The following is a 22,430-nucleotide window of genomic DNA, read 5'->3' as shown; positions in this document are numbered from 1 at the left end:
TGTTTCCTTAATTTCTCTTTCAGATTTTTCATCATTAATGTATAGGAATGCAAGAGATTTTTGTGCATTAAAGTTTGTATCCTGCTACTCTACCAAATTCATTGATTAGCTCTAGTAGTTTTCTGGTGGCATCTTTAGGATTCTCTATGTATAGTATCATGTCATCTGCAAACAGTGGCAGTTTTACTTCTTCTTTTTCAATTTGGATTCCTTTTATTTCTTTTTCTTCTTTGATTGCCGTAGCTAGGACTTCCAAAACTATGTTGAATAATAGTGGCGAGAGTGGACATCCTTGTCTTGCTCCTGATCTTAGAGGAAATGCTTTCAGTTTTTCACCATTGAGAATGATGTTTGCTGTGGGTTTGTCATATATGGCCTTTATGATGTTAAGGTAGGTTCCCTCTATGCCCACTTTCTGGAGAGTTTTTATCATAAATCGGTGTTGAATTTTGTCAAAAGGTTTTTCTGCATCTATTGAGATGATCATATGTGGTTTTCTGTTTGTTTGTTTTTTGTTTGTTTTTTTGTTTTTTGCGGCATGCGGGCCCCTCACTGTTGTGGCCTCTCCCGTTGCGGAGCACAGGCTCTGGATGCGCAGGCTCAGCGGCCGTGGCCCACGGGCCGAGCTGCTCTGCAGCATGTGGGATCCTCCCAGACCGGGGCACGAACCCGTGTCCCCGCATCGGCAGGCAGACTTTCAACCACTGCGCCACCAGGGAAGCCCGATCATATGGTTTTTATTCTTCACTTTGTTAATATGGTGTATCACATTGATTGATTTGCGTATATTGAAGAATCCTTGCATCCCTGGGATAAATCCCACTTGATCATGGTGTATGATCCTTTTAATGTGTTGTTGGATTCTGTTTGCTTGTATTTTGTTGAGGATTTTTGCGTCTATATTCATCAGTGATATTGGTCTCTAATTTTCTTTTTTTGTAGTATCTTTGTCTGGTTTTGGTATCAGGGTGATGGTGGCCTCACAGAATGAGTTTGGGAGTGTTCCTTCCTCCACAGTTCTTTGGAAGAGTTTGAGAAGGATGGGTGTTAGCTCTTCTCTAAATGTTTGATAGAATTCACCTGTGAAGCCATCTGGTCCTGGACTTTCGTTTGTTGGAAGATTTTTAATCACAGTTTCAATTTCATTACTTGTGATTGGTCTGTTCATATTTTCTCTTTCTTCCTGGTTCAGTCTTGGAAGGTTATACGTTTCTAAGAATTTGTCCATTTCTTCCAGGTTGTCCATCTTATTGGCATAGAGTTGCTTGTAATAGTCTCTTAGGATGCTTTGTTTTTCTGCAGTGTCTGATGTAACTTCTCCTTTTTCATTTCTAATTTTATTGAATTGAGTCCTCTCCCTCTTTTTCTTGGTGAGTCTGGCTAATGGTTTATCAGTTTTGTTTATCTTCCCAAAGAACCAGCTTTTAGTTTTATTGATCTTTGCTATTGTTTTCTTTGTTTCTATTTCATTTATTTCTGCTCTGATCTTTATGATTTCTTTCCTTCTGCTAACTTTGGGTTTTGTTTGTTCTTCTTTCTCTAGTTCCTTTAGGGGTAAGGTTAGATTGTTTATTTGAGATTTTTCTTGTTTCTTGAGGTAGGCTTGTAGTGCTATAAACTTCCCTCTTAGAACTGCTTTTGCTGCATCCCATAGGTTTTGGATCATTGTGTTTTCATTGTCATTTGTCTCTAGGTATTTTTTGATTTCCTCTTTGATTTCTTCAGTGATCTCTTTGTTATTTAGTAACGTATTGTTTAGCCTCCATGTGTTTGTGTTTTTTACGTTTTTTTTCCCTGTAATTGATTTCTAATCTCATAGCATTTTGGTCAGAAAAGATGCTTGATATGATGTCAATTTTCTTAAATTTACTGAGGCTTGATTTGTGACCCAAGATGTGATCTATCCTGGAGAATGTTCCGTGCACACTTGAGAAGAAAGTGTAATCTGCTGTTTTTGGATGGAGTGTCCTATAAATATCAATTAAATCTATCTGGTCTATTATGTCATTTAAAGCTTGTGTTTCCTTGTTAACTTTCTGTTTGGATGATCTGTCCATTGGTGTAAGTGAGGTGTTAAGGTCCCCAATTTTAATGTGTTACTGTCGATTTCCCCTTTTACAGCTGTTAGCATTTGCCTTATGTATTGAGATGCTTCTATGTTGGGTGCATATATATTTATAATTGCTACATCTTCTTCTTGGATTGTTCCCTTGATCATTATGTATTGTCCTTCCTTGTCTCTTGTAACATTCTTTATTTTAAAGTCTATTTTATCTGATATGAGTATTGCTACTCCAGCTTTCTTTTGATTTCCATTTTCATGGAATATGTTTTTCCATCCCCTCACTTTCAGTCTGTATGTGTTCCTAGGTCTGAAGTGGGTCTCTTGTAGACAGCATATATATGGGTCTTGTTTTTATATCCATTCAGCAAGCCCGTGTCTTTTGGTTGGAGAATTTAATCCATTCACGTTTAAGATAATTATCGATATGTATGTTCCTATGACCATTTGCTCAATTGTTTTGGGTGTGTTTTTGTAGGTCCTTTTCTTCTCTTGTGTTTCCCACTTAGAGAAATTCCTTTAGCATTTGTTGTAGAGCTGGTTTGGTGGTGCTGGGCCTCTGAGGCCCTGCATGGACTCCAGGCCCTGCATGGACTCCAGCCCTACTGGAGTGCCTGCCGTTTCCAGGAGTCTGACTAGGTGCAACCGAATGTTGTGGGTGCAGTGAGATGAAACCAGAAAAAGCATCTCTCTGCCCTAAGACTATGTCTTTGGTCTAGACTTCCGCATGTGCTTGACCAACAGTTTCGTCCATTCTGACAGCCATAGAGTTTTGTTTTCCTCTGGTTAAAAAAGTAGTCGATGTCCATTGTAGGAAATTTGGAAGACACAGAAGAGGATGAAGAAGAAATAAAAATCACCCAATATCCAAAACTCAGAAGACCATTGCTACTGTTCTGGAATTCAGAGGTGGGTTGCAAACTCAAGACCCGTGGGCTATTTTCATCCTGTACTTGTCTGCTGGCTCAGTGTTTGAACACTGAGTTACCTGCCTTTAGGGGGAGCATGTCTGGTTCACCACAGGCCCCACAGCCTTCGTCATGTATTTCTCCTGCCATACCTGCCTGTTCCCTGAAGACATTTGAATTTACAACCCAGGGCTCTCTTATCAGAAGTATTGTCTTAAAAAACAAAATCGGGATATCTGGGTATATACAACTTTACGTCCTGCTTCCTTTCCCTAAACATTTTATTGTGAGCATTATCTCCTGCCGTTAATTGTGAAGAACACAATAATAATTATACTGCAAGGGTACATTATATAAAATATCATAATTTGTATAACCCTTCTCCTATTGTTGGGTATATAGATTATTTTAAGTATTTTTGCTGCCACAAATTACTCCGGGATAGATGTCCTTGCTTATAACTCCTTGACTATATGTCTTATTTTCTTAGAATAGATTCATAGGAGTGGAATTGCAAGCTTTCTAAAGACTTTGACACATGTTGCCAAATTCCACTTTGTACCAAGTTACCCTACAGGTAGACTATGAAAGCGTCTCTCATAACTGTGTCATCAGGAATGCATGCCAAGGGCTTGGCAAGCACCTGACACATCAGTGCCCAGGAAATGTTAGTTATTAGTTTCACTACCAGTATTGAACATTATTTGAAAAAACCTCAGCCTAGCTAAGGTAGGCCAAATTTATCTCATGTAAGTTTACGTTCATTACTGAGTGAGCTTGAACTTTTTTTCCCTCCAATTTTATCAGCCGTCTGTATTTCTTCTTCTGTGAAATTGTCTGCTGTGCCTCTTCCCCAACTTTTCTATTAGGCATTTGTGTTTTTCTTATTATTTGTAAGAGCTGTCTATGTATTACCTCTCTGTCCCATTTGCTTCGAATCTCTCACTGGTGCAATTCAAACATGTGACTCCTACTCCCACTTATGCAAACCACTTAGAATGTGAAAAAAAAGGACTACAGCGAGATGACTGAGGGAATAATTGGGGGAAGATGAGGAGTCCTGGTATAATAGAAAATTGGGACAAAATCTCAGTGAATCTCAGGATCATGGAAGATGTCTTCTGGGTGCAGGTGGCGGATTAGATGAGCCTCCCGGGTCCAGGAACGTCTGATGCATAGGGAATCTCACCTTTCAAATAACAGTCTACGGTTCACTGAGGACTGTTGGGGAGATGGCAGGAGAGAAACTTACAGGAGTTGAGGGTCCACTATAGTCAAGTCCTGGTCAGAATATTAGCTCCTTTAGTTATTACAGCAATGCAGTGAGGTAGATATCATTATCCTTATTTTAAGACAAGGGAACTGTAACCCAGACTGGCTACCTGACCACTCAAGACTCCATCGCTGGGAGGAAGAAGAGCTGGAATTAGAAGTGAGGTCTGCCCTTCCCAACGGAAGGCATTAGATCACTGGGAGCCCGTGGACATCTAGTTGCTAGAGATTCACCTATGCTCTAATCGCCCCTAACTTCAGGCCATCCAGATACATGTTCTATATTTGCGTGTGTCCACCACAGTATATATCATATTTTTAAGTAAAGGCTCCTGTGTTTATCGGGTGGCAAGGGAGTGTGATGCTCGGTGGCTTCCCCAAGGGGAAGAACAGGTCCTTGGCAAGGTGAGCTGCCAAGCATCCCTTTCCTTGAATCCCAAGGGGGGTCCCTAGGACCTGTTCCTCCTTTCCTTCTGCCACCGCAGGAGAGGACAAGTGTGGCTTAGGCCTTGGGATGAACGCTCAAGACTGAAAGAGGAGGTGTCCGCCAACCAGGGCTTTGAAATAAAGCATATATTTGCTTCGATGTTATTTCTTACACGGTAAGGTCTTGACGCCTTGGATCAGACGGGAGAAGATCTCCGTGGGAGGTGAGTCGTCTGCCATCCACAGACCCCCCTATCCTTCCCTCCTGGGAAGTGGGCAGGAACTGTGGCCAGGTGAGACATCCCTGGGCTGCAGACTGCCTCTCCACCCCCCACCCCCACCCCCTCCCCCAACACCTACCACCCACCACCCAAATACCCTCTCCAGAAGCCTGACGGTGGGCATCCACTCAAAACCGTGCACAGTCTCACTTATGGAGTAATGGCAGAGAAAATTAAAACTCCTCCCTGCCCTGCCTTTTCCCAGCAGCCTCCCTTGGAGAAGGAAATTGGATCCAATAGTTTGCTTTTAAGTGTTTCACTGTAAGGTACACACTCTTCACATAAAAATGGAAGTGTCTAAAAACCACACGGAATTCAGCACAAGTCAGTCTCTCTGAGGACTGAGGTGCACGAGCTGCAGGTCCTTACCTACTCCCCTGAGGGCTGGCGCCTTCCCGGGCAGCTGCAGTTTCTCTCTGCTTCTGTCCCCAGACGCTCTCGGGCTCTGCATTTCTGGGCTGACTATTAGGTTTGGCCTCCTCTTGCTTGATAAAATCTGCGATGCCTGGGCTGCTGAAAGACACAAAATCTTTTCAATAATTTTTACAGGAAAACATCTTCTGTAGAAAGAATGCTCAAAGGGTGGGGAAGGCTTTTAAGGAAGTAGACCCAGGAGGTCAGGGAAGAGCTGGATTTGAAATCTGGTTCTGTGACCTTGTAGCCATGTGGGCTTGGACAAATCACTTCTGGAAGCCTCAGTTTTCCCACCTGTGACATGGGAATAATAGTACCTACTTCACAAGACTTTTATCACCATTAATGAGCACCCCTGACACCTGCAATGTGGAGTCTGTAGGGGGTGTTTCCTTTGACTAAGAAATTTCTTGCTTCCAGTTCTTAGATGTTGGGATGGGCCTGTTGGTAAAACCGTCAAGAGCCTTTTACATTTGGGACAAGCCCTGCTCCCCACGTGTTCATCCAAGTTTGAATCACAACCTATTTTACACCTGCATATTCATATCCTCAGGTTGTTTTTTAGCAGCTAATCTGGCTTTCCAGAAAGGTTCCAAGCATCTGGGGACCATATACCCTTTCTCTTGCCTGTGTGCTACCCACCACTGGGCTGGGATGATACACTCACAGGAAGATGGTAGCTGGAGTGCTAACTTGGATTGAGTTCCCAATGTTTTTTTTTAAGATTCACATTTTGAATTAGGTTGCTAATTAGTATGAATAATCTCAAGTCTCTCCCTCACACGTATTAAGTGTCAGTGCACGTGAGTTTAGGGAAAGAGTTTTGTTATTTTCCATGCAGCTCTACAAGTTCTCGAGTTCACAGGCAGTTAAATTGTGAATATCTAGATTAAATGCTTCCAAGAGAACTTGCTTGGCTCATCCCCTTTTGGACAGTTCAGAAATTTCAGAAATAGCCGTAGCCAGCAGGCCACGGGGGTAAAGCTGGGAAGGGTCCCTGCGTCCTGTGCGAGAGAACAGCCTTTCTTGGCACGTGAAGACAACTGAATTTATGTTCCGTGGTGTAAGCTGTGGTTGGGTGAATAGTTTTCATCCAGATTCAGGGAAGGAATGGAAGCTCTCCTTGGCAGTCCGTGAAACCTCATTTAAAACAGTGATTAGGTACTACCTACTTTCCCTGACAGGCCCTGGTAGGGGAAGGCAGTGGGTTCTGTGCTCTGAGACAGAGAGGATCGTGTTCCACAGGGAACTTACTAAAAGGGGGAGCTGCCGGTGGTGTGGGTTCCAGCTTAGGGCACGTCGGTGGAGCCCAGAGAGGTTGTGGGCATGACCAGAAAGGAGAGAAGAGAATCCTCCAGGAAATGAGATGGTGTAGGATGGTGGTTACACAGGATCTCACTGACCAAGTGTGGGGAGAGAGGAGGAGGGACCAAGGGCTTTACACTAAGGGACCGGGCATGGAGGAAAGTGGGGAGGCACTTAGCCCCAGGAGCTGTGCTCCTCTGGTCCACAGGCTTCTCCCCATCCCCTGAGGCCTCGTTCCTGTCCAGCGCTCAGAAGTCAACGACTGCCTCCTGCCTAAGCCCCTGGCTGACCGGGGAGAAAGCAGCAGGAGGAGGAGGAAACAGGGAGGATCAGGGAAGGGCCAGGCTCGGGGCACAGGCCAAGTCCAGTGTGTGTTCAGAACCTGGCTCAAAGGTCCTTGTCACAAGGATTTTACTCTGATTCCCAGCAGAGTATTCAAATTTCCTTCACAGCCCAGGCAGCAGAACTTCACCCTGCCTGCAGCCCCCTACTCCCCCTGCTCCACACCTGCACACCCTCGGGGGAGTGAACGCCCTCCCAGAGGGCCTTTCTTCTTCAGCCTGCGCTAACATGTGCCAGCCAGCAAGTCCCTGGAGGTCTGTTTCCAGTTTTAGGAGTCTGCTTTGGCCAGAACGTTTCAGGGTCCTTAGGGCCTTTAGCATTTAAATATTCCAAAATTGCCTCGGGTGTGTGTCTTTTCTCTCCAACTAGACTGTAAGCTCCTTAAGGGTGAGGACCCTGTCTTAGCCAGCCTGTGTGTTGCCTCAAATTCTACTGCAGGGCAAATCATAATCGCCTAGCAGGCCTTGAGAAGATGGATTCAGCTGAAACTATGGGGAAATTCCAGAAGTAGAACCATTTGTTTTTTCTTGTGCTGAACACCAAGGATGACTTAAGATAAAAGGTTAGTCTGTTTTCTTGTTCAAAAAAAGTACTTTCTTCAAAGCGTCAGATCTCTTAAATGATTTCCAAAATGATTTCCATAATCCTGTCTCCTCTAATTGAGTTCTCAGCAAACTAAAGTAATAAAGCTGAAACACTAGAGGCTGTTTTACCAGGTCTGGCAGTGAAGAAAACACTGCTGGTACTGTAAGCAGAATCCTTGACTTTGGGCAATTTGAATCTCAGTATCTGCAGCTGTGAAGTGGGAATATTCCTATCTTGTAGAGTTATTGTGAAGATTAGCAATAATGTATGTAAATGCTCTAACTCAGTGGTGCTTATTAGCTGCTAAAAATGGTAACTGCTGCTTCCACCACAAATAGTGATACTGCTACTACTAATAATAATTGGGAATCTGAAGTCACTCCCCTGAGAGAACTGAATTTGACCAGAAATTTATTATTATGCAGGCTTTATAGGTTGAGAATAACTTATTCAGCAGCCTTTATTTCTGTGTTATTCTTTTTTTTTTTTTTTTTTTTTTTTTTTTGCGGTACGCGGGCCTCTCACTGTTGTGGCCTCTCTCGTTGCGGAGCACAGGCTCCGGACGCGCAGGCTCAGCGGCCATGGCTCACGGGCCCAGCCGCTCCGCGGCATGTGGGACCTTCCCGGACCGGGGCACGAACCCGTGTCCCCTGCATCAGCAGGCAGACTCTCAACCACTGCGCTACCAGGGAAGCCCCTGTGTTATTCTTGCTCTCTTCCTTAATCCTGTTATAAAATCCAAGAGGCAAACAGCAACTTGTTTTTTTATTATAATTTGTTCAACAACTACCCGTGGGCCTTTGCTATGTAATGATCCAAGGGTTCACAGAGATGAGTAACACATTTTGGCCTAAAGATTATAATCTAACTTGGCTGCACCACTGACTTCTTCCCTGTGATACGCTTTAGGTTCAGTGGAAAGCAAACTCCTGGGAATTATTCCTTCTTCTCCATCTGCAACTGAAGTTACAAATGAGGTGACCTAAGCTGCCTAGTTTGTATGTCCATGAATTCCAGTTCCTCATCACCTTGCCCTCATCCAAAGTGAACCAAACCTCAGACCTCTGGGGCCTTTCTAAGATGGTCCTCACCGTGGCACGTTACATATATTAATCTGCAGGAAGGCCAAGTTATATTTACACTGAAAGGTGAAATGTAACTTCCTCTCCAGGTAGGAGGACAGACGCTTTGCCTTACAGAGAACGGAGGGGGTTGTGTTCAGGAGTTTCATTGCCAGCCAACCTAACATCCTGAAGTTTGTAGGTGAATTTGGGGAAGACTGTGGCTTGCTTTGGGCACCGTGAAGCCCACACCTTCTAGTATCTGGACAAAGGGGTACCTCCAGTAGCAAAAAAACCAAACAGCTGTTTACATAGAAGGTGTCTGCCTCCGTTCTCTCTCTTTTTTTAAATAAGTTTATTTATTTATTTATTTTTGGCTGCGTTGAGTCTTCATTGCTGCGCGCGGGCTTTCTCTAGTTGCGGCGAGCAGGGGCTACTCTTCGTTGCGGTGTGCGGGCTTCTCATTGCAGTGGCTTCTCTTGTTGTGGAGCACGGGCTCTAGGCGCGTGGGCTTCAGTAGTTGTAGCATGTGGGCTTCAGTAGTTGTGGCACGTGGGCTCAGTAGTTGTGGCGCACGGGCTTAGTTGCTCTGCGGCATGTGGGATCTTCCCGGACCAGGGCTCGAACCCGTGTTCCCTGCATTGGCAGGCAGATTCTTTTTTTTTTCTAACATCTTTATTGGAGTATAATTGCTTTACAATGGTGTGTTACTTTTTGCCTTGTAACAAAGTGAATCAGCTGTATGTATACATATATTCCCATACGTCCTCCCTCTTGCGTCTCCCTCCCACCCTCCCTATCCCACCCCTCCAGGTGGTCACAAAGCACTGAGCTGATCTCCCTGTGCTATGCGGCTGCTTCCCACTAGCTATCTGTTTTACATTTGGTAGTGTATATATGTCCATGCCACTCTCACTTCGTCCCAGCTTACCCTTCCCCCTCCCCATGTGGCAGGCAGATTCTTAACCACTGCACCACCAGGGTAGTCCTGCCTCAGTTCTCTTGACAGTGCTGGGACACTAATTGTTGACTGAATAGTTCTTAATTTGACCAGGAAAGGGAGAAAAAGGTAGAAACCTTATATTTATCCAAGACTCTGATGGCTGAGAACCGAGTCCATTTAACGGTCCACGTTAATTCCACGCACCTGATAATTGTTCCGCCCCTCACATCACCTGCCGTACCCAGACACGGTTCTGGATAGACCAAGTTTGAAAAGCAAGGTGAAGAGAAAGACAATTCCTGAACATTTACCCTCCCCCACACCATCTTCACTTCGATGCCCGATGCCCAGGAGGTGCCAAGGCTCTGCCTGAGATGCCTTTTGAAAAGATTTATTGCTTCTTTCAGATCGTGGGAAGAATTACAGCTTAATCGCAGGAGCTGCTGTTGCCTTGGTGTAATAGGCAGCTTTCGGTACAGTTACAAGTAACAGGCCCTGTCTGTTTGCCAGTCTGAGTGTGCTGGAAATGAGTGTTGTCTCGCATCCCCAGAGGAGCTCTTAATTAAAGCTTCATTATGCAGCATAAATATGTTTTATTTTGGGCCCCAGGAGGTGGGATTTTTGGTTTGGGGAGGTGTAGGGCCTAATAAGGAGTCAGGAAAGAAACTGTAAGCAGCGACTGAGCCCTTGAATTTGTCTCTCCTCCGTGTGGTCCTGAACCAACAATCAGATCCAGCGTGGGCTTCCCCCAGAGGCCTGTCCCTGGTGCCAGCCTCTCAGGGCCGGCTCGGCGGGCCTAGTCACACCCCCAAGGCTACGAGTAGACCCGGAGGAGCCTGATCCGTTTCTGGTGGTTAACGATCGAAACTGCGCCAGACGCGGGAGTGAAGAAACCAGATGAGTCTCGAGAGAGGATGGGCTTTTATTGGCCGCTCACTCCTTTAAGTGCTGGAAGAAGGCCGAGTGAAGTGAGAGCAGCTGTCTTGGTCTTCCTGCTTCCCCGCACGTTACACCTCCTGCCGTCGGTCACGGCGCTGCCCTCCGGAAGCTTAACGTCCCCCCGTCCCCGCTCCCTGACTCCACTGTGCTGTGTCCTTCACCGAGGGCGACTTACCACACGAGGTAAATTCTACTGGGCCTTCGGGGGTCCGGCAGGCACAGCACAGGGGTCTCGGCCGGGCTGGGGCAGGAGATGGGGAAGCAGCACAGGGCTGCCGGTGACTCGGGTGCGGGGCCCGGAGAGGAGGGAAAGGAGACCGGAGGGGGAGGCGGGGAAGTGTCCCGGGCCCCCGGGGAGGCAGGCGGCAGTAGGGGCAGCTGGAGGCTGCAGAAGTTGGTATTGGGCTGCAGGACGGGGGAGAAAGCAAAGACGGAGCAGTAAGGGGAATATTCAACACAGAACAGGGGGCGCTCCGTGCCGCCACCTGCGCGAAAGAAAAAGAGCAGTCAGGAGGCAGCCCTCACGGTGGGAAAGGACATTTGGAAGAGGCTGTGAATGAATCTAAACTCAAAACTCGTTCTTGGGGGCTGGGGGGTGGTGTGTCTAGGTGGCCTGGGGGCAGCCGGCCTGGCTCCTGCCCAGGAGGTGCCTGGCTTGGAGCTCAGAGTCACTGAAGAGCTAACCAGGGCAATGGCATCACCATCACACCCTTCTCCCGCCGATGGTCTCCGGCGTCCCTGACAGATGCAGGAAAGTTCCTTCCCACTAAGTTCCCATGTGGAAGCTCGTGGGCCCTTCTCCCCTCCCACAGCCAGTCTAATTAGCTGTTCTGGCGGCAACATATGGTGGCCCGCTGGGTCTCACTTCGGTGACGCTCTCTCCCCCGATTTTCCAGATGCCCCGGGTTGGGAGGTTGTGGTCATGCCCTAATCTGGCCTTTCTGCTGCAGAGGGGAAGCTCGGGGAAAGAGAAAGAAGCAGAGAGATCCTGGTGGGCTCACGGCAAGCGAGAGAGAGCAACCGGGGAGAAGCAGGTGGACGGGGGAGGTGTCCAAGTGAAGTTAATGATTTGTTCGCTAACCTCACACTCCATCTGCCATCCTTGCTGGACGCAGAATATGGGCACGTGATGCAGTCACGATCCAGAGAGACCCCTCAAGCATGACAGATCTCTCAGCTCTGCCACTAGCCAAGCCGGGTCACCTTGGATCAACGGCTTACCTCCTCAAAACCTGTTTTCTCTAGCCCTGCTCCTGCCAGGGTGGCCCTGAGACCAGCAGCGTGGCTGTCACCTGGCGGCTTCTTAGAAGTGCAGCCTTGCTACCCACTCAAACCTACCGAATCAGAACCTGCAGTTGATTGAGGTCCCCAGGTATTTCTCCAGAACTTCTGAAGTTTGAGAAGCAAGGCTATGAGGTCCAAACCTCTGGGATGAGAATCAGCTGTAGAGCTTGTGGAAAACCAGCTCTGCAGGCCCCTTCCTTGGAGAGTCTGATGCTCTGGGTCAGGACGGGACCCAGGTGTGTGTGTTTTATTAAGGACCTCCCTGGCGATTCTTATCAGAGAACCTGGGGAAATGCTGCGGCTGAACTCAGTTCCTATGCTAAGATGCCATCCGGTCGAAAACCATGACCTATAACGGAGGGCTCTCGGTCCTTATTTACTTGAATCCGCTGTAGCTGACACTCTAACCCACTCATTTCCAAAGGCCTCCCTTGGCTCCTGGAGTGGCTCCTACTTCTCGGACCATTTCTCTGTCGTTGTCTTCTCCCTTCCCTCCTCAGGTGTTTGTATTTCCCGAGGTTCCTTCATCATCTCTCGTTACCCTGTCCGCTCTCGCAGGGGAGACGTTCCTGTAGTTTCAGCCACCTCTTACTCACTCTAGGCCCTTGGCTTCCTTCCGGTGGCCAAGAGTTCTCTGCTGAGCAGCAGACCTGCGTACCCAGGTGCTTCCTGGCATCTCCTCCTAGCCCATCCTGGCTATTCATTCACGGACAACGGCCACAGGATGGGCCCCACCTACTTCTTGCTTTGTCAGCCTTGCAAAGGCAACTGCCGTTGGCTTAGTTTTCTGGGCCAGACCCCCAAGATCTCTCTGATTCCTCCTTTTTCCTTCTCCCCATCCCCAGTGCTCACCAAGTTGTGCCAGGCTTAACGTCCTTAAACATCCCTCCAGGCCAGGCCCTCTCCCTCTGTTTTTGCTTCAGGTCAAGCCCTTCTCATTTCTCTCCAGGTCCACAGCAGCTTGCAGCTTGTCTCTCGGCTTCTGTCTGCCCTCATCCTCCCAGCCGGCCCCCTTTCATGAACACAGTCAGCTTTTTTTTTTTTTTTTTTTTGCGGTACGCGGGCCTCTCACTGCTGTGGCCTCTCCCGTTGCGGAGCACAGGCTCTGGATGCGCAGGCTCAGCGGCCATGGCTCATGGGCCCAGCCGCTCCGCGGCATGTGGGATCTTCCCGGACCGGGGCACGAACCCGTGTCCCCTGCATCGGCAAGCGGACTCTCAACCACTGCGCCACCAGGGAAGCCCAGCACAGTCAGCTTTTAACGATGCCGATCTGATGCTCCATCGCCTCCAGCATGACGTTTAGGGCCCTCGGTGGCCTGGTCCTTGCCTACACGTAGGGCATCAACTTTACGCTTCCTAACTTGTAGCCTGACCCTACACAAGCGCTTCTCAAACTCAGATGTGCACACAGATCTCCCAGGGGCCCTGTTAAATGCAGGTTCTGAGTCAGTAAGCCTGGGCTGGGATTCATGCATTCTTAACAAGCTCTCCCGTGATGCCTCTGCCCCTAGTCTGGGGATACTTTGAGGCCCTAGACTCTTTGTAGTTCCTCCATGTCTGTCTGTCTGTCATCTCTTTCCCCTCTTCCTTGCTCTCTCCTCCATGCCTTCGCACCCTCGGTACCTCCTGCCGGGCGCACCTTTCTCGCCTCCCTCCCCGGACCCTGGCTCAATCCCCTCCTTCAGGATTTTCTCCCCGCCGGCCCCTCCCCACACATCCTTAGAACTTGCCTTGGCTGGGGCGTGTTGGTGTCCTGCCCTCCCACTAGGCAGTGAGCCCCTGGAGGGCGGGTCCTGTGTGTGGGGCAGTTGAATGTACCTATGCTAACATCCCATAGGTACTGGGGGTACAAATGGATGAGTTTATTGGTAATCAAAGAGGTAAATTTTTTAATAATCAAGTTACGACCTCTCACATCTCAAACTAAAATTTCTTTGGTTGAGCTGTTCTCTTATAAAGGTGCTAACCTGGGAGCAGTCTGTGGTGTTGGAAGCAGGCTTCATACATAGAGGGAGGCTTTGGGATTAACCTTTACCTGAAGCCCAGTCTATACCCAGGATTCCAGTCCTCCTGTCTACCTGGTGGGGTTGGTAACGACTCCATTTTACTGACGAGGAAACAGAGTTTGGAGAAGTCGCCAGTTTACATTTATAGGGCTAGTATGCGGTAGACCAGGAATCTGAGCCAGAGCTTCAGATTCCGGGCTCTGGGATGCCCCAGGCCCCCCTGTCTTAGGAGCGTTGCCGTAAATGGACTGAGAATTATGGTTCTCTCTATAAATGTGGGAGCATTTGCTTATGTTGGTTGTTTTCTAACTTGGGCAGACAGCTTGGAAAGTTGTTGGATGCCAGTGGACTTGCCTGGAAACCCATCAACCTTGGCCTTTCAGAGGACATCTTCAACAGAATTTATTTGCCAGGTAAGTTATGAAGATTGGGATTTGCCCTCAAATTTCCCTTCCAGGCTGCTCTTCAAATGAATAGTTCCCAATCCAAAAGAGACCACAGTTGCCTTAGATGTGTACATTTTAAAATCTGAGTTTACTGCGTTTTCTTAGTTTTACAGTCTCCACCATAAGCCACTATTAATCTGACTAGGTTTTGCTATTCCTACAAATTCGAATCTGGTAATGACGAACACTGAACTCAATAAGGAGTGAGGAGAATTTCAGAACATTTGGCTTTGTTTTAAAGGGCAAGATTTTGGAAGCAGGCTCACCAGACTCCATCCAGATCCATTTTCCTGGCACATAACTAGTAGGACTCTGCCCGGGCTCCAGGTGAGAGGAAAGGGCAGGAGAGGGTACTTACTTCCTGTGAGCCTGGCACGGGGATCAAGAGTGACTTAGGACTCCAGGTGCCAGACCCCCACAGCACAATGGCCTTTGGATGCCTCTGCGTGTCCTGGAAAGGAGAGGTGGCTCCTTTCCAAGGCAGGATGGGGCTGGTAGGGGTTTTGGGAACAGGCAGGAGTCCAGGAGCTGATGGCCACCATAGCTCCCTGCACTCACGGGGCCTGCTGTCAGCTCTGCTTCCCCCTGATTCATTCATGGGAGGATGCAGATCCTGTGTACAGACTGGGCTTTCGGTAAAGGTTAATCCCCAAGCCTCCCTCTGCTTGAAAGAAGAATATGTAACTCGGTCAGGCTTTTTCTCACCCTGTGTCAGTGTTCACCTTGATCATGAAATAGGATTTCTGAAGCAATTGCACATCAGACCCGGCTGGGTCTGGACTCACTGCCTGAGTTTTCCATGTCTTTTTGGAGGGGAAGCAAACCTCTCACTTGGTGAATGCTTTCCGATTGTTCATCTTTTTCCATTTGGTGTTTTGCTTTGGAAATTCAGGGCACAGTAGAAGTGTCTGTACCTGCGTTTGTGTTAGGAGTTTAAAAATATAACCCTGATTTTTGGTAAAGGAAAAAAGATTGGGGTGGGAGGTGGGGAGGAGGTAACGTGAAGACAAAGAAAACAAAGTTTTCTGGTCCATTCTCCCTACTGAATACAGCTGCCTTGTACCCGATACCTTAAGGCTGTCATGTATGAGCTATGGTGTCGGGGGCCGTTCTAATGGCTGAGCATATGTTTATCATTGAATCCTCACAGCCATCCCAGCAGGTAGGATCTGTGCTGACGCCCAGGCTCTGCCATTTTACAGATGAAGACACTGAGGCACAGGGAAGTTACTTGCTCCAAGTAACAGCAGATGAGAAACGGGGCTCAGATGCTAATCCAAGCATTTTAAAGACGCTAAAGCACTTGCCCAAAACTGCACGGAGGGAGATAACAAGGAGAATCACAAGCCAACTCATTTAGAAATAGTTCCCTGGAATGTATGAATTAATTTAAAATGCGTGAATTTCTTCTAACAGAGTGCGAAGTACAATGAAAATCTCGGTTATACATCTATTAGTAGAGGGCACTGATGGTTCCTCTGTTGTATTGATAAGTAGCTGTTTTAGGCATTCCAGATAATCGTTCACATAGAGGGATTATAATGGATTACCATTACATAGATTTGCATGTAAGTCAAGCCACATTCCCCAGCTGTATTGTTTTATTCAGGAAAAGTCTGGCGTAACTCAGTATGGAAGGTTAGCCTATTAGGCAGATGTTGCAAAGGGATGTCACTGTCTTAATGCTTCCGTTTTGCACAGAACTCAGGTCTGACATGGGAAGAAGTTTTGGTGACTTACTGCCAACTTTGGGTGACCCCCCCCCCCAAAATGCTTTAGAAAAATATTTCCCTACAGAGGTGAAGGAAAGCAGGAACCTATGAGTTTACCCAGTGAACTGGATCAACGTGTCCAGATAATTCAGGTCCCCAAGCCTCTTTTTCTATAATAGCAGCATATTTATCTGAATTTTCTGAGTTGTCACCACCACTGGACTCAACTTTGCCTGAATGGACTCAGCTTAAATTCTTGCCGTGTCCCTGGTCTGTCATTTCACTGTGCTGATGAAGAAACTCTGAGGGTGAGACTATACATGTAAAACGAATGGATCTTAACACACCAAGGCTTTGCTTTAGCTCACGTGATCAACCCAATTTGCTATAGAACTGAGTCGGCTTCTGTAGTAACTGACATCAACCAGCAGGGCTGTTACACTTGCTGGGCGGCCAGGCCACAGTCCAGCTCATGGCTGCATGGGGCTTGGACACGGTCTAGAGCTATAATATGGTGATAAAGCTGCTGTTTTAAAATTTATTTATTTTATTATTATCATTATTTTTAAGCTGGTGGTTTTTCAAGGCTGTTTACTACAAGTAACATCTCTTACGTGGTGAAATAGATATCTTTCTGCCAACTTGGCTCTCTTGCCTAAACCTTGGTGCTTTCTAGCCTAGTAATTCTTCGAATTTGAGGTTTTATAGAAAGTAAAGTGAATTAATTCTCCCTTTCTGTCAGTGTTGTAAGTTCCGTGTGGAGTCCGCTCAGTCGGAAGAACATCTATATTAATCAGACAAGCTAAGATGGGGTGGGCCTAAGCTGTCCATTAGAATGATTTATCTCTACAGAGGACAAAGCACATCATGCAAACAGCTACCTGGTTTTAGCAAGAAGCCTAAAAATTATATCGAGTGACTGGTGTTGCCTTACTTAAATTTATTTTTTTCTATTAAAGACATCCTCAATTTGATACATGACAACATGGATTTTGATATATTTGGGGAATGATCTTATCTGCCCTATTTCATTCCTTTTGTGTTTTTTTTTTTTTTTTTTTTTGGTACGCGGGCCTCTCACTGTTGTGGCCTCTCCTGTTGCGGAGCACAGGCTCCGGACGCGCAGGCTCAGCGGCCATGGCTCACGGGCCCAGCCGCTTCGCGGCATGTGGGATCTTCCCGGACCGGGGCACGAACCCGCGTCCCCTGCATCGGCAGGCGGACTCTCAACCACTGCACCACCAGGGAAGCCCCTGCCCTATTTCATTCTTAAACAGCTGAATTAAAGACCTAATTCCTACTAAAAGGCTTCAAAATGAGAAGTTGTTAACTACGATGATACTTTCCCCTGATTAAATAAGGAAAAAGAGTTGGGGCTTTGTCTGAATGGACATCATTTCGGAAGTCAATTTTTCTTTAAACTTCATTAAAGCTATAAAATGTGGGTGGTTAATCTAAGTGAGAGCTGCCATTGTCTAAAAATGCATTAAGACTTAACCAGACGGGTGGTTGCACGACAGGAGCTATTTAGGATTAGAAAGTCATTGTGATTTGGATTTAAGCGAATTGCATGCTGTTTACGAATTCTTCGGCAGTTAATCTAGATCGCTTCCATTCCACCGCAAGCAGAAGGCAGACCTTTCTGCCTCGTTATCCCAACTTCCACGGCAGTTCCCAGAGGAATCAAGTTTGTCCTACAGATGTTGGCTTTAATGGGGATGAGCCTGAGGGACTCTAAACTTTCAGTGGCATTTATCCCCTTTCTGGATACTATTAAGTTTCTCCTGCCTTAAGCAGAGGACCGGTCTTTGCTTCAAAGGCAGCTAAAGAGTGAATTATTTACCAAATTGCACCAAGGGGAAGATTTACCAAGCCCCCTTTTTTTTCCCAGAGAGGACAACCCCAGAACTGGAGGACTTTCTCAGCAGTAAATTATGCCATTCAGATGCTTTTGAAAGCTTCCCTTCATGCTCTGGACTGAGTCATAAAATTTGATACCTGGGGCCAAATGCCTTTACCCCTCCCAGAAGGGTGAAGAAGATGAAAAGGCAGCCATTCTGGGCCAGGGCCACAGAAAGCCGATGACTGGGCAGAAAATGTGGGCAGTGGAGACAGTTACTCTGCATAATTCACACCTCCTTGACCTGAGAGTCTGCTCCGAAATGGATTTTATCATTTGCATAAGGTCATCAGACCCTGCAAAACCTGAATTGGCCGCTTGGAAAACACTAGGTGTAATCGGGACCAGGAATTTGATTGCTGTCCTTATCTCTGATGCCGGGATTTTAGAGCTTGTGAATTTCAATAAACCCGCCACTCACCTGGAGAGGGTTTGCTGGGGCCCGCGTTCTCTGATTTCTTTGGAGTCATGGTACTTTTATGTTTGTGCTTGACTGATGTTTGGTCAATTGCTGGAAGTCTGGAATCACTCTTACGCGCAGAACTCTTGGCAGGTAATCCTGGTTCGGCTAGAGCATGCTTCTCACCAGAACTCTGCCGAAAATCAAAGGTGTCTGAGTATCTGTGGTCAATAGGCCATCTTGGCAGAGGAAGAAGAGACAAGCCAAATGCAGCAACCCCTCCACAGAGACACTGGAGCATCCTGCGAGCTCAGTGTGCCCTTTCACCAGATTTCATCAGATTTTCATGGACTGGGCGTATCAATTTAGAAATAATAGCAAAGTTAATGAGTCTATTTTGTAGAACATTATGAAAAGAATGAATTCCTGACCCTTAAGTAATTGGATGACCAACAAACAGCTCACGTTAAGAGCTACATATGAAAACAGGAGAAACCATCTGTGCATTTAAACTTCTCGCTATTTGTTATTTGAACTACTTTGGGGGGAGGGGGAGGAAAAATGTTCCTTATGTTAATCATATACTTGACAATGAAAAGGAAATTTAGATAAGTGTGTTGGGACTGAATCAATGAGACCTCAGTTTAATACTCTGAATTATTGGGTGCAACATAAGACAGATTAATCTTTTTTTTTTTTTTTTTTTTTGCGGTACGCGGGCCTCTCACCGCTGTGGCCTCTCCCGTTGCGGAGCACAGCCTCCGGACGCGCAGGCTCAGCGGCCATGGCTCACGGGCCCAGACGCTCCGCGGCACGTGGGGTCTTCCCGGACCGGGGCACGAACCTGCGTCCGCTGCATCGGCAGGCGGACTCTCAACCACTGCGCCACCAGGGAGGCCCAGATTAATCTTTTTAAAAGGCCCCTACTTGTCAGTCTTCTATAAAGAAGTCAGTATAAATTTATGCACGGACAAATCCTGACTCATGCGGTGTCAGAATATCTCAACACAGCCTTGCAGACACAATAAAAATTATCCAGGCGTTCAATAGCTTTACACTTTGCCACACTTACACCCACCAAAGAAATGAATGAAAACAAACATGAACAATTAGGAGAAACTTGGTCCTGAAGGGCGATTTAAGTCCTGCCTTCAGGTCTTAGATCCTGGTGTTAATATGATTTGCTAGGCGATGCACCCAACAAGCAAAACCACAGGGTTCCCCCCCGCCCCAGGGGCAGGGTCACTAAATACTCCTGCACTGCACAGTGGTCTGTGTCGGCAAGTCCTCTGAAAGTGTGTCCTCTGCGGACACAGAGTGCTAAGCTAGCGCCCTCCACGCCTCCCCAGCGGCGCCAATTCGTATTGACTTTGCTTCCCGTTCTGACAGTTGTGGCGTTTTCATTTTAAGCCTCCTGACTCAGGAAAATACTCTGAAGAGCTTTGGATTATTGGGGTGACGCAAGACAAACTACACTCTCAAAAAAGTCCCCTACCTGTCGGTCTTTCTACAAGGATGTCGGTACAAATCCACAGGTGGACAGATCATTATTCTCCAGGATTAGAAATCATGTTTGGTCACTTAGAGCCTGGTGACAGCCTTCAAACAAATAATTATGGTTTCTCCCTGCATTTTCAGAAAACAGACCACCCTCAGATAAAGGGACGGGAAAAAGGAAAGGACATAACGAGTTGGTTGTTCTCCCTTTTCCCTTTTGGTTCTGGAATGTAACAGAAATCCTTGAAAATGATTCTGAAATGTCAAAGATGAAACATGAGGTCATTTCTGAACATGAGATAGGCTTTCCATTCTCAGAAAAGGAAATGTGGGCAAATTTTAATTCTGGTGCCTAAGATGGTCATCAGGCAAGAAGAACAGCGGTGAACATGTGACGGAATTTCTTCCACAAACTGCTCAACACGAACAACTTACATTAGCGAATGGAGAAGCCTGCTCACACATCTGTTTTTCAGCCAGTGGAAAGGCAGGAAAGATGCTCTGGGCTAAGACTACCAATATCCATGGTTACAGCATCAGGAGCAGTAATAGTGTCCACTCCTGGTGGGTCCGTCCCCTTCACCCTCAGCCAGGACTAGAATTCTTTGCTTACCCCAGGCAGTGGTGAATCGGGAGGAGTTGGTGAAGAGACTTTTTATTGGGTGGGGTGTTAAGCCATGTTTATCCTTCCTTTACCCATTCATTGTACCTCCAGCATTAATAGCACCAAAGGTGGAAGAAAACTTGGCCAATTAAACCATGCCAATTACATATGGTATCATGCACCTGCCTTCCAAGTATATCCTTCTCTGGTTCCTGGTTCCATCAACCTTACTTCCAGTTGCAAATCTTATCTATCTATCTATCTATCTATATTTTTGGCTGCATTGGGTCTTCGTTGCTGCGTGTGGGCTTTTCTCTAGTTGCAGAGAGCGGGGGCTACTCTTCGTGGCGGTGCACAGGCTTCTCATTGCAGTGGCTTCTCCTGTTGCGGAGCACAGGCTCTAGGCGCGTGGTCTCAGCAGTTGTGGCTCGCGGGCTCTAGAATGCAGTCTCAGTAGTTGTGGCTCACAGGCTTCGTTGCTCCGTGGCATGTAGGATCTTCCCGGACCAGGGCTCGAACCCATGTCCCCTGCATTGGCAGGCAGATTCTTAACCACTGAGCCACCAGGGAAGTCCCTGGGAATCACCCTTGAGTCCAGAAATTACAGCTGGAAGTGGGTGTTTTGTCGGTTGGAAACTAAAGCCACAATGGTAAGAACTATAATATGTATGAATGTGCTACTGGGTCTTTTCGTGCTTGCTTTGAGTAATCTTAAGCCAATCACTTCAACTCTTTGTATCTTCATTCGTGTCCTGTCATGATTTTAGCCATTCTCATGTGTCCTCTCTCATGAGAGCCCATTATATTATCCAAGGAGGATGCTCCTTGGGTGAAAGAAGTTGAAGTAACTCATTCTGGCACTAAAATGTAGTATTTAAGACTCTGGAGCCCAGCTTCCTGGGAGTGAATCCTGGCTCTTTCACGTAGTGACCGTGTGACGTAGGATTAGTTTTAGTTCATCCCTTTGCCGCTCAGATTTTCTCATCTGTGAACAATAGTGCCTTCTTTTTGGTGGTTCTGTGAGGATGAAAGGAGTTAAGATATGTTTATAGCACCAAGAGTAGTGGTGCCAGACACTGAGAAAGTACCATGTAAGTGTTGGCTTTTGCAATTAGCCATTCGTGTTCAGCCATTTAAAAAAGTAACCAGCTAACCGCTGAAAATTAACTACCTGCTGTTGAAACCAAAACCATAAACCCCACTGAAAAATTCAAATGCGTTGTCACCTGCTTCAAAGAGCAGTGGACGGCAAGGTGGGGCACTTCTGTGGTACAAGTTCTCTTTCAGACAGTAAAGTTCTAATGGCAAACATTTAAAGATTAGCAGACAATAAAAATTAAATTATGTTGATTTTAAGCTGATTTTAAAACTGTCTCCTCCTCTCGCAATTTTGAAGAGTAGTTACAATTTTCTTCCCCCATATGTTCCTAAGTTGAAATGTCACATGGAGGTGGAGGCAAGAGCATACTGCTCTTCCTTTAGGGGAAGAAAACTAGCGCTGTGTTTCAAAATCAAAGCCTGAAACATTAAAAAAAAAAAACTAAACTAAAAAACCCAGACTACATAATACATGTGTAGACTTTTTTTTAAAAATTTATTTATTTAATTTATTTATTTTTGGCTACATTGGGTCTTCGTTCCTGCGCATGGGCTTTTCTCTAGTTGCAGCGAGCAGGGGCTACTCTTCGTAGCTGTACACAGGCTTCTCATTGCGGTGGCTTCTCTTGCTGCAGAGCATGGGCTCTAGGCACGTGGGCTTCAGTAGTTGTGGCACGTGGGCTCAGTAGTTGTGGCTCGCAGGCTCTAGAGCGCAGGCTCAGTAGTTGTGGTGTACGGGCTTAGTTGCTCCACAGCATGTGGTATCTTCCCGGACCAGGGCTCGAACCCACGTCCCCTGCATTGGCAGGCGGATTCTTAACCACTGCGCCACCAGGGAAGCCCCATGTGTAGACTTTAAGTTCTCTCTTGGTAATCTGATGAGCGTCCTAATAAAGCCACATTAACTGAAAGAAGTTATTGTCAAAATTAATATTTTCCTGGA

General features: G+C 46.7%; 1 protein-coding gene across 1 annotated transcript in view; it reads right to left on the bottom strand.

The window, feature by feature from the left end:
* MARCHF10 (membrane associated ring-CH-type finger 10) overlaps positions 1–22,430 on the bottom strand; it is a gene marked incomplete at its 3' end in the record, with an annotated part of 82,821 nt that overhangs the window by 32,532 nt on the left and 27,859 nt on the right. Inside the window, exons 3-4 of the mRNA XM_082860782.1 lie at positions 18,310–18,481; positions 5,319–5,462 (exon numbers count right to left, since the gene is read on the bottom strand). Of these exons, the coding sequence (XP_082716908.1) occupies positions 5,319–5,462; positions 18,310–18,481 (316 nt within the window). The remainder of the gene's footprint in view (positions 1–5,318; positions 5,463–18,309; positions 18,482–22,430) is intronic.

Source organism: Leucopleurus acutus, assembly GCF_964270905.1.
Source record: "Leucopleurus acutus genome assembly, chromosome: 19".
Taxonomy (NCBI): Eukaryota; Metazoa; Chordata; class Mammalia; order Artiodactyla; family Delphinidae; genus Leucopleurus; species Leucopleurus acutus.
Note: the sequence above shows the minus strand (reverse complement) of the source record. Positions and strands in the feature narration are given on the sequence as shown.